At 42.4% G+C, this 13,027-nt stretch overlaps 1 protein-coding gene and 1 long non-coding RNA gene across 2 annotated transcripts; one reads left to right on the top strand and one right to left on the bottom strand.

Moving 5' to 3' along the window:
* The first annotated feature begins 1,518 nt into the window (after positions 1 to 1,518).
* On the top strand, positions 1,519 to 10,984 carry LOC148474947 (uncharacterized). The gene is made up of 3 exons (XR_015872803.1): positions 1,519 to 1,585; positions 10,511 to 10,616; positions 10,899 to 10,984. It is a non-coding gene; the product is annotated as an uncharacterized LOC148474947 (long non-coding RNA).
* LOC148474946 (uncharacterized) lies at positions 9,721 to 12,555 on the bottom strand. The gene is made up of 3 exons (XM_088457943.1): positions 12,467 to 12,555; positions 10,904 to 11,360; positions 9,721 to 9,821 (listed from the first exon to the last, which is right to left on the bottom strand). Exons 2-3 carry the CDS (start codon positions 11,307 to 11,309, stop codon positions 9,721 to 9,723), a joined length of 507 nt encoding a protein of 168 aa, XP_088314069.1. The 5' UTR covers positions 11,310 to 11,360; positions 12,467 to 12,555.
* Between the last annotated feature and the right edge of the window lie 472 nt (positions 12,556 to 13,027).

The following is a 13,027-nucleotide window of genomic DNA, read 5'->3' as shown; positions in this document are numbered from 1 at the left end:
GGATTCAATGCATTCCGCTGGCATCGCATGTATGACGTCATTAGTAACGCCGGTATGCATGATGATCCATGCAAAGGACCGCTCTGTCAGTAAGAGCAGCCCTTGCAAAGGAGGGACTTCCCAGTCTATGACACAGAACCCCCTCCGGCGTCCTTCTGCGCATGTGCGCGCCACGTGGGGGGGGGGTACTGGGAGGGATCCAATTGGATGCACCCCCGCACAGAGAGAGAGAGAAAGAGAAAGATGACAACATTTGCAAGTCTGACTTACCCATGTGCCCATGACTGGAGACTGGGGTGTAGCTGTTTCACCATTTTCTTCACTCCTAATTCTTTATAGTGCAGCTGAAGAAACTATAAAGTTTCAGGCTGCAGGGACAAGAGGGAATTTGGACTGCAGGGGGGAGGGGGGCTTCTTGCTGCAAGGCAAGATGGGTTTCTGTCTCCAGGGGAAAGGGGAATTTGGGCTGCAGTAGAAGGTGGGTTTATATCTGCAGGATGGGTGGAGGGGGGGGGTGCAAATTCGGGCTGTACTGTAGAGAGAAGGGAGGCTTCTAGCTGCAGAGGGAAAGGGGGTTTCAGTTTGCCAGGGGCAGGGGGTACAAGCTGCACTACAGGGGGGAGGGATGTTTCTGGCTGCAGAGGGAAAGTGGGTGTCGGTCTGCAGGGGGAAAGGGTTGATTATTTTGCGACACTGCAGGGGGAGGAGCGAGGAGGGCTTCTAGCAGCAAGAGGAAGGTGGAGCTCAGTTCAGTCTTCAGTGAGCAGAGGAGACAGAGGGATTGAAGAAGAGTCCTGGAAGCAAGTCTCGTGAGATGTTGATGCAGCATCCCACGAGACCTGTACTGTAGCTCCGCGGTGGCTGCCTGAACTAATGTTTTTGTCGGGGAGAGGACAGACCAGAGGCAGGGAAATACTGCCAGCTTGTGGTACTGCCCTCTCCATGTTATAATCTCTGCACTGCCACCCTGCTCCCATATGAGGCGAGGCCCCGTTAAATCGACTAGAACGCCCCCCCTTCCCTTCTGCTCACTATGCTGTGCTGTGGCGGGCTGTGGGCTGGGGCAGCTTCACATTGCTCCGCCTCCCGGTACGTGCCTCTGGGAGCCGAGCAGTGCCAAACCTCCTCTGAGCTGAGGAGTCAGTGTCCGGGATAGCCGGGGGACAAGTGAGTGACCCACTTGTGACAGTCGGGTTGCGGCTGCGGCCAATTAACCACTGAACCACCAGGGTTTTTCTCTGCTGAGGAGGCGGCCTAGGACACCAATTGACAGTGCGGCCCGGGGGGCACATGGCACCCTGCCCCCCGGCCCAGTCCGCCACTGTAGTATGTATGTATGTATATATTTATAAATATTTATATATGTATATAAGTTATATATGTATATACAGTATATATATATTTCTATTTAAAAACCCACCCAGGAAAATCCTGCGTTTGCCACTGGGCCCACGGCTTTCCCCAGGACTCAGCCCCAGCATGCACATCAGCCTCTGCAGAGTGCCATTGTCAGGCTTGCTACTGTCCACCAGCAGCACGTAGAGACCAGAGGGACAGGCAGAGCTTCAAAGGTCCCGGATCTCAGGTGAGCACAGCAGCCAGCCAGGTAGGGTACTGTGTTAGGGTGGGTACACACCTGAACGACCGGCAATCGTGCAGATGTTCAGGATGAATTACCTTCACTCTGGACATCACGTGATTGCCGGTACACACTACATGATTTAATGAACGACGGAATAATCACTTGTTTCGTCCTTCTTTAATATATATGGCGCCGCATGCGATATCGTGTGATTGGCAGCACGGACAATCACACGATATCGCATGCGACCGCAGGAGCACGCAAATTGGGCAAACACAATGCATGATATGTCCGACTTGTCCTTCCGATTTGGCCAAATTGGGCCAATATCGTGCAAGTGCGTAGCCGGCCTTATTCTCAATTACTCTGTAATATAGATTGATTTATGTATTTTTTATGTTATGTAATCTGATTTAAAATTGAATATTTAATAATTATGGGCTGAGTGATTATCAGTAGACTACGTACGCACCGTGATCGCACTGTACACACCCCAATGTATACAGTAGTGCTATGTATTATTTGAGGGAGAGGGGCCGAAAACTGGTATGTTGCCTGGGGCTCCATGAGGTCTAAATCCTGCTCTGATAGGTAGACTAAAGAAGGAATGGATAGATAGAGAGAAGTGAGCAGAGTAACATCCAAGGTCATAGGTGTGTATAAAGCACACTCACCTCACCCTCTTTCCAGCAGAATGTATGGATGTTACCATAACTGGCCTACTCAATCAGGATGACGTGGTTACGGTATGTTTATTGTATTTATATAATATTTGAAGGAAAAAAAAATAATGATTGAAATATTAAAAGATGGGAGATGTTAGGTTTAATGTTATTTGAGCTGTCTTGTCTCAGCTTGTGTGTAATTAAGGGTAATGGACTTATTGGTTGTCCCATTAAAAAGTGTTTTTCCATGGTTATTTTTTAGTGAAACCCTTGGACAATGCTGGGTAGTGGTCCAAATGTGGGTTCTTATCCTGCAGTATTGGCTTATTATGCCTTAGATTTGTTTGATTGGTCATGGCAGATGTGATCCTTGATTTTATTGTGGGCACGGTTTATCGCAGCCATGGATAGACAGGTCTGCAACAAGGTTGATATTATACAAACAGGATAGCCAGGTCTGCAACAAGGTTGATATTATACAAACAGGATAGCCAGGTCTGCAATAAGGTCTGTATACACACAGGATAGCCAGGTCTGCAACAAGACTGATATTATACAAACAGGATAGCCAGGTCTGCAACAAGACTGATATTATACAAACAGGATAGCCAGGTCTGCAACAAGACTGATATTATACAAACAGGATAGCCAGTTCTGCAACAAGACTGATATTATACAAACAGGATAGCCAGGTCTGCAATAAGGTCTGTATACACACAGGATAGCCAGGTCTGCAACAAGACTGATATTATACAAACAGGATAGCCAGGTCTGCAACAAGACTGATATTATACAAACAGGATAGCCAGGTCTGCAACAAGACTGATATTATACAAACAGGATAGCCAGGTCTGCAACAAGGTCTGTATACACACAGGATAGTCAGGTTTGCAACAAGGTCTGTATACACACAGGATAGTCAGGACTCCAAAACAAGGTCTGTATACACACAGGATAGTCAGGTCTGGAACAAGGTCAGCATACATACAGGATAGCCAAGATTGAAACAACATCTACATACACACAGGATAGCCCGGTCTGCAACAAGGTCTGTATACACACAGGATAGCCAGATCTGGAACAAGGTCAGCATACACACAGGACAGCCAGGTCTGAAACAATGTCTGTATACACATAGGATAACCAGATCTGCAACAAGGTCTGTATACACATAGGGTAGCCAGGTCTGGAACAAGGTCTGCTCTGCATAAAAACAGGATAGTCAGGTCTGGAACAACGTCTGTACACACAGAGGATAACCAGGTCTGGAACAAGGTCTACATACACACAGGATAGTCAGGTCTGAAACAAGGTCTGTATACACTGGGCCGTACCTAGGGTAGTGCGACCAGTGCCATGGTGCAGGGCAACGCAGGGCAGGGGGTGCTGTTTGGGCCTGTCAATTTTTCTGTTTATTATCATTCTCACTTGTAGCTTTCTCTTCTCTTATCCCCAGCATCTCCTGGCATCCTATCTCTTCCCTGGCCCTTACCCATGAAGCCATGTCCCTATTTAAAAAATGAAGGGGGGGGGCGCCAATGCTCTCTCTGGCACAGAGCACCAAAAAGTCTAGTTACGGCTCTGTGTATACACACAGGATAGCCAGGACTGAAGCAAGGTCTGTATACACACAGGATAGTCAGATCTAGAACAAGGTTTGTATAAACACAGGATAGCTTGGTATGGAATGAGGTCTGTAAACACACAGGATAACCAGGACTGGAACAAGGTCTGCAGACCAAGAGGGACTTAAAAACTGCAGCTACTTAACATCATCGACTAAAGGCCCCCATACATCAGAGATTGATTGCAGCAATCGTACAATTTGCAATCGATTGTGTATAAAAATCTTTCCCTTTTTCAATCGATTGTGGCAATTCTACAAACTGCAATCGATTGAAAAAGGGAAAGATTTTTATACACAATCGATTACAAATTGCACGATTGCTGCAATCAATCTCCGATGTATGGGGCATAGTTGCCGACATTCAGCTCCTCCTTCCGGGAGGGAGCTGAATGCCTGCACACAGCGGGGGGTGTGGCCGGGCGCTGACTATTCTTGGGGGCAGGGCCAGGGGCATGTCCGCACGATCACGTCATAGTGGCCCCGCCGAAAATAAAGGCATTGTGAAGCAGGGGGCGGAGCCACGATGACGCAATTTAGCGCGGATCGCGTCATTGGGCCCCCCGCTGCGGGGGGTTTCTAGCTGTAGTCGGGGGGTCAGGCAGCCGCCGGGAGGCTTGCCTGCCTTTCCGGGGGATCGGGAGCAGCACTCGATATTCGGGAGGCTCCCGACCAAATCGGGAGGGTAGGCAAGCCTGGTATGGGGGCCTTTACTCAATGATCTGCTGGGAGAGCCAGGGTTTTAAAAGTCAAGCAGGTGCAGCTCATTAGTGGCTAGAGGAAGATATCAAATATTTCATAGCTGAAATAGCATAAGTCCAACACACAACAGCAGCAGCTCTGGTTAGTTGATGTTTAAATGCAATGTTAGATGGAGCACTTTTTTTGCAGTGGACAGCACAGCATAGCTATGGCATACAGTATGTTCAGAATTTATGTTATATTGGGCTCTATTTATTAACATTATTTTTACTAAAATAAAGTGAAAAAGGGTGTTTTCACACCCTTTTCACATTATTTTAGTGTCACCTCAATTTACTAAAGGGCAATTGGAGTATAATTCGTCCAATTCTACACCAAGCCCTAATTATCACATATTTTTAGTAATCAGATTGCAATTCCCATAATTGTAATGGGAAATGCGATCTGTCTGGTAGTTACTAAAAATAAATTGTGAAAAAATACCAGGGGAAGCCCTGTGATAATAACGCCACCTGGAGGTGTCGTTATCCAGGGACTCCTGCTCCACTGTAATGGGCAGAGCAGAGTTGGGGGCATCGACCCCAGTGATCCAGGGACCGGATATCGGGGCTCCGGTGATGTCCTCCCTACGGTCAGCTGGTCTCCCATCCTGCATTGTGACCCAGTCATCAGCTGACCGGGTCACAGTGCAGGATGGGAGACCAGCCGACCGGAGCCACGGAGAACATCATTGGAGCCCCGATCACCAGAGGTAAGTCAAATTAAGGGAGGGGGGGTTGCGATCGCAAGGGGGTAGCGGCGGCCGGTCGGCGCATGCGCGTGACTTCGTCACTGTATTTTTTGCGAAAATACAGTGATATGGGTGCGGAGGGGTTCGCAGAGACAGAGCTTTATCGCAAGCTCTGTCCCTGGATAGGATTTTTAACAAATCCCTGTGATATTGCCTGAATTCGTATTGCGAATTCTGGCCCTGATTCAGACCCGGTCGCTCTGACAGAGCTCTCGCTCTGATTCAGGGCCGGGCTTTTGTTTTTTTAGAACGGCCTCCTGGCCACTCGCATAGCCCCAGAGAGCTTTCGGCTCTAACAGAGCCGGAAGCTCTCCACTGACATCACTTGTGATGTCAGTGGGGCCGCCCCCAAACGACAGGCATTCTCATGGGAAAGCCTCTGTTTGGGCAGCCTCACTCCCGGCCCGCCCACCAAAGGGGGCGAGCTGTCACTCAACATCGACAGCTCGCCCCCTTTGTTGCAAGACCCGGAGCGACGGAGTGTCCGTCGCTATCCGGGTCTCGCGCATGTGCACGACAGAGCCGGCTCCGCCGTACGCATGCGCTCTGGGCCACCATCGACCCGCTTGCGAGCGCTCTGCGCTTGCGACCGGGTGTGATTCAGGCCCTCTGTCAGTAATATCACACTACAATCTGCATTTTAATTCAGATTGTAGTAAATAGGGCCCAAAACAGTATGTGGTTATTTTTGTCTGTGCTTAACGCTGGATCTTCAAGATATTTGAAAAAATAACTCTGTGCCTGGTTGCCTGTTTCATTTGTATGTTGTTTGAAAATTTGTTACAGTTCAAATCCTTCCATACTCCTATTCTAAGCAATGATGGAGAAGATTTGAGTCCTCGGGTTTACATCTTCTATGATATTCAAAGGGAATTGTACCCTAAAAAACCTACAGAAAGAAATGTATTAGGAGCAGTGACCAATGAGATCTCAGAAATAAATGTATTAGGGGCAGTGACCAATAGGATTTCAGAAATTAATGTATGAAGAGCAATAACCATTGTCCTTGAAATGGAAATACAGGTTGAGTCTCCCATATCCAAATATTCCGAAATACAGAATTTTTTTTGCTTGACTGAGAAAATGAAACCTTTGATTTTTTGATGGTTTATACAAATTTTGTCTAAGGCACAAATTATTACAAATATTGTATAAAATTACCTTCAGGCTGTGTGTATAGGGTGTATATGAAACATAACTGAATTCTATGTATGTACACAAACTTTGTTTGAGCCACAAAATTATTGAAAATATTGTATAAAATTACCTGCAGGCTGTGTGTATAAGGTGTATATAACACATAAAAGTATTATGTGTGTATACTTGGGTCCCATTCCCAAGATATTTCATTATGATATGCAAATATTCCAAAATACGGAATATTCCGTTATCCAAAAAAACCCTGGTCCCAAGCATTTTGGATATCGGAGACTCAACCTGTACTTGCCTCCTGGAAAAAATTAATTGCATCCATAGACTAGACGTTCTACCTAAGTTACCCTGACCATTTGATCTCTTTAAAATTACATTACTAGGAAGTTGGAACTTGTAAGTCCTGTTTTGTTCTTTTCCTGCATTTGCAGAATACTCAATGCTTAATAATTTGTGAAGTCATCAAGTTTCTCTATAACAAATACAAAGCTATTGGGAACTATTAACACATTTTAATAATCTGACACCAGAGATGAGTCAGCAGCTGTAGATCTAGGTGATAGCTTTTTGTCCTGGATTATATACAGTACCTTGTTTTTTCTAAAGGTGTATTTTCACCTAAGATCTCGTCTTGGTTCACTTGCTTTAGAATGCCAAATGCATTAGAAAAAGTTTATGACAATAAACCATAAAGGTAATGCCAATGGGTAGAATACATGTAATATATGGGATGTAGTCAGCATCCCGGCGGGATGCCGACGGGCAAAATACCGACGCCAAAATCCTGACAGCGTTGGGATCCCGGCACCAGAACCCCGACTGTTGCCATTCCAAAGGTAAGTATCGGAGGTTAGGGGGAGGGTTAGGGTGCGGGGTTAGGCATTGGGAGAGGGTTAGGGTTATGCACTAGGGGGGGTTAGGTTTAGGGTGCAGGGATGGGGATGGGGAGGTTAGGGTTAGACACTCAGGAGGAGAGGTAATTTTTAGGCTCCGGGGAGGGAGTGTTAGATTAAGGGTGCAGGGAGGGGGAGGTTAGGTTTAGGCACTAGGGGGAGGTAAGAGTTAGGCACCGGTGAGGGAGTGGTAGGGGTAAGGGTTAGGCTTACCTTGTTCCTTATGGGTGTTGGGATTCTGACTGTCGGGATGCTGCTGTCAGTATTCTAACCAGCAGCATCCCAACCACCGGGATCTCATACCCAACCCATAATATACTCTAGATTAATTTTCATTTCGATACTGTGAAAACATTTTCTGCTTTTACAATGCTGTAAAGTACTCTGGATAATTAGATTGACCCAGGTCCAAAATGGTGAATGGCCGAATTAAAGTGGTGGATGGCCTCATGTTTTCTCAAGTTACCAGCCAGCATAAAGCAAAAATCATTATATCAAGTTTCTTGTAGTCTATACTTATGTCTTCTATGAATCTATAATAACAATGATGACTTATGGAGGTAGAGGTCTATAGTGATGGAGAAGAATTGGAAGGAAGGAGTAAACATCACAGTCTGGACTCATCATCACCTTCACTTTCTTATTATAGTCATCTTCCTTCAGATCTTTACTGATCTTCCAATAAGTTTAGAGTTCATTGTTGCATTGTAGCCATCCAGCACTCATACATTTGCAAATCCTTCACAGTGTATTTTGAAGATGGGAGATGTTGGAGCTATTAACAGTTTTTTAGGTATGAATTATAGTAAGTGTAGACTTGCAATGCTTTTTTTGCATATTTTAAAGTCATGTTAACTTTGTATTAATTCTAGTTACTAGATCTATAACATATATTTGTATGTTAATATTATACATCATAGCACACATTTATATAGGTAGATACATCTGACATAGGGGGATCTACATAACAAGGCAGAATTAATTAATCTAACATAGTGATGGCATACTTTTCCTAAATGCCCCTCAGAAAACATATGCTATTGGCTTTCCTTCGCCTAGAGGCAGAGTTGCCTGTGTAATCACACTTTGTGCAGGCCAGACATGAATCTGGAAGCATACATTTTACTGGATCAAGGAGAGAAGATTCTGTTTGTCCTTCATGTACCCAGCAACACAGTAAGTGACATCTATGACACTGTAATGAAAGTGACTGACAGCTCTAATACTATTTTATGTAGTTATTTTATTTGTGTAACACTGTGCCCATGTATATGGGTAAATTCATGGTATAGAACGTCAAGAACAGTGGCGGTATGTACACATCTTGCACCTAGAATAGACCCATCAGTGTACATACAGCAGGTCCCTCCCAATTTAATCTACTGGTGGTGCCATATTTTGGGTGATATCTTCGGAAAGTTGGTGCTTGCTGTTTTCTGCACATGCACCATCATCCCGACTATCACACAGATAGTGTATGTGTGAGGGTACTGTGCAGAGGCGGCATTGAACACAGGTTCCCCAGGGGTTAATAAGCCTCTGATCAAGAAGAGGCTAACTTTGGAAGTCTTCCTTCTGATAGTAGTAGCTGATCAGATTAGGCCCACCTTATTGCACCATCTTACTCCCAACCTCTACATCTTAATGGGTAACAATCCCATTTTGGACTGGGTTCAACCTGGTGTACACATCTCCCTTATCATATTTCATTTACATATGTTACCTTACTTTATACGTCTCCACATCACCTATTATTGATTCAGGACAGCACATGGTTCTTCCCTCCCACATCATTGTTCTTTGGCTAAATGTTTGAAGTAAGACTCACTGTGCACCTACTTGCAAATATTAGATTTTGTTGTGTGATTAGGGGGGAGATGTATCAAGGCATCTACAGAAGACAAGTGGAGAAGTTGCCATAGCAACCAATCAGATTCTACCTGTCATTTTATAGAATGTATTAGATACAGTAAATGAAAGCTACTGTAGTAGTTAATTGGTTCCTATGGACACTTGTCCTTTGTAGAAGGTTAGATACATCTCCCCCCAAGATATTTAAATGACCCTCATGGGAAGGAGTTTGTGCTTTTAAAATATGTCAATGGTGTAACATGAAGCTGCAGAGCCTTTGTACTCTGACAAACAACTTCATTTTGACATACCGTAAATTTAGATTTAACATATTTTCGAAAAACAACATTTTGGTGAGGATTATTTTATTCATTCAAATGGTCTCATATACATCATGGTGAATTGTTTTTGAGTGAGACAGGAATCCATTTTGTTGAAGGACCGCGGTCCTTTGCAGTTCTCTATTTGTATCTTGACATAAACCTCTCCATGTGGTAGTCGTAGCCAACATCCTTAATTTCTCCAGGAGTCTTTGAGACGCTTGCTTGGAATGTTCTGTGCCCTGAAAAACCTAATATACATAAAAATACTTAAACCAAACAGATATTGCTATGGACAACAAATCACAAAACAATTAACCTTGAATGACCAGGTATTTTGTAGCTCTGTGACCATACAGATATTTTTGTGTTTTTTGCTAAGCGCTAGTTAATCAAAAACAACTTATTTCAGTATCAGGGTAAGTTATATATATTATTTCTGGGGCTCCTTTTTATAGCATTTTTAAATAAATAGTCTTTTATATTTTCATACTTGCCAACCGTCCCGCTCTCAATATTTTGGAGGATCGTATTGCAATCAGGACATTTATCTTGATTAAGGTGTGTGTGTCCGTGTGTGTATGTTTAGGGGGCAGAGGGTGGGGGGAGGTTGGGACGTGTTGCAGAGGCAAGTGTCACCACAGGGTGTGGCATAAATATTAGATTATTTAAAGGGGGTGGAGGGGGGCACATCTATAATTAATTTCAAGCAATTAGTGTGGCTATATAAACCCACCCGTACATCTGTCCTCTATTTCTTATATTTATTTTGATGACTAATATGTGTCACTTTCTCTAGCATAGGGACTGATATAGATGCTGGAAGGGACTTTTTTTATTGGATTTTCCATAGCAGGTCAGAATAGACCTTTGAGGACATTACAAACATAATTTAAGTTTTGTAACAATGTTCATTTGTTTGTTCTGACAGGAGCTGACAAACTCATCTTCTTAGACCCAGTATATGTCTCGCTGCTGGGGTCATGTTATCATATGATCATCATTGGTGTGGGGTGGAAGAATTATGAGATAAGGAGGTACCTGTTCTATTGAATGTGAGATGAATGATGTGTAACCTAAATGACTGTATTACATATACTGGCTATTAGAGCAAATTAAAGTTTTAATTGATTTACTATTTAGTTTTAATGATTGAAAATCAATGTTATGTTAAATTGATATGTTAAATTCATATTGATACACAAAACATGTTTCTTTTCATTAATATTTGCTCAGACTCTTAATATTATTCATGCAATGGATATTCATGAACTGTGAATACAACTGAAATTTTCTATGTGTCTATTCTGTCCACATAGCTTACCTTCAATGTGCTTCTCTGCACGAGGCTCCAGTGAACTGTGATCGGTGAGCTTGTATCCTTTCATGTTCATTTTCCCACGATCATCATGGTCATAAAGATAGCTTGCTCCAAGTTCTCCCACATGTGTGCCTTTGCCCAGGTGAGTAGAGGTGCAAGGAACATTCTCCATGCAGTGCGGCACTTGGCGATCAGCCTCTTTGACCTTTTCTATTGGTGAGGGGGATGTCGGTGGTGCTGGTGGGGAAAATGACCTGACATGAGTCTCATGGTCCTTCAGAGCAAAGCGCAGTTCCAGGTTCTCCTGCATCAGGCCCATCATTTTCCTAAGCTCACTGTTTTCAACAGCTAATCTTGAATTTTGATTTCTGAAGCCTTCCACTTCGTTGGAACGGAAGAAGGATCCCATGGCTCACCAGAAGATATTAGGCAACTATAGATATTCAGTAGCTGACAATGGCTGTTAAAGACAGCAGAAATACATGTAAGCCTCTACTGCACAGTAGTATTACCACTTGATGTATGTCACTGGATGTATAGTATGTCACAAAGTATTGTGATGTCATCAAATTATTTCGAAATCAACATTTGCTAATATATCTTATTTAAATGGTGGCAATTACATTGTGTATAGAGGATTTTCTTTTGGTATTAATGCTGTGAACTTGGTTTCTCAACAGACTTTATCTTTTAAATGAAAAATCTTACAGGTTATTTATTCATCACACACAATAAAATGAATTCAGTGCAGTTTGGCCTTAGAGGCCATACTCTACTGGCATAATTTCAACATGCACCACTTTCAACTGTACTCAATATAATTATGATTCTGAATCTAAAATCTGATTCATTTGTCCTTATTAAAATCCTCAGGAGGGGGGTGGGGGATTCAATTCCTCGTGATGGTTGGCAAGTCTCGCCAGAAAGGTTGGGCACAGACTTTTTTTTAACCGTTATTTTTGCTAATTTTCCCTTGCAGCCCATAGAAGTGTGATGAAACACTTTACGATGATTATGTACCATAATAGATGGTAATTTGGATAGCTAGATTTTGTACCGATGCTCCAAATTGAATCTCCCCTTCAGACTACAAAACGTTAATAATGAAGATTTTATTAAACTTAAGCTTAGACTGTATTCATAAATATAAATATTATTGATCAATTTGTTAACTAAATTTAGCTATTTTCACTTGAAAATATAAGAATTAAGCTTGGTACATAGCTCTGTTCAATCATGTAAGGACACTAGGTTTTGTCATGTAGAAGTTGTTACATATTTTTTTACTGTAACCATTAATTTCACACCATAGAATTTAATAATTTTTAGGTATAATGCACAATTTAGCTAAAATGTGCCCGATTCAATCCATTTATCTACAATAAATACATTAATTTTATATTATAAACTTTTTCCGAAATTACCTGTTTCTGAATTAACAAGCATTGTGAAATACATTACCTTTTTAGCATATCAATAACTACGGCAATCAATACAACCTTTTCTTTACAAATTTATATGATTACATGTTTTATTAAATTAAGAAAATGAGGATTCATCTCCTACCTTTAATAAATGGTGTCTCTCTGTGTGTGTTCTCTTTAGATGAATGAGCTTCTATCACTGAGAGAGTGTTTGGAATGTTCTGAATTGTGATGTCATCAAACCTAGATTTTCTCAACTGTGCATCACAATTAGCTGGTTTCCAGCTGCAATATATAATGAGCATATTGTGATGAAAGCATATTATTATTATTCTAATCTTAATTTTTATATAAACTCAAAACTGCTCTAGTGAAACTTAAATGACTCCTAAACCATTACCAGTGATCCTTATTACACGGAATGAACTTTTGGTCACAGGAAATGACTAATAAGCCAAAGGTTATTATATGTCAAGATGTAAATTATAGTGATACAGAGTTGTAAACACACAATAACTCTCAAAAGTAAAGCGCTGAGAGTAATGCGGTGGTAAAACACTATGAAATGAAAATTTTTAAATCCCAGAGCTTCTATTTATTGCCAAGTTTAAGTTAAAGAATCATTACAGTATCATCATATATATATATATACGGGTGATTCAAATTGGGGCAGTAAGAGGAAATGTTTGCACAAATGAAAGTA

This window comes from Taudactylus pleione, unplaced genomic scaffold (genome assembly GCF_031769625.1).
Source record: "Taudactylus pleione unplaced genomic scaffold, aTauple2 ptg000792l, whole genome shotgun sequence".
Classification (NCBI taxonomy): Eukaryota; Metazoa; Chordata; class Amphibia; order Anura; family Myobatrachidae; genus Taudactylus; species Taudactylus pleione.
Note: the sequence above shows the minus strand (reverse complement) of the source record. Positions and strands in the feature narration are given on the sequence as shown.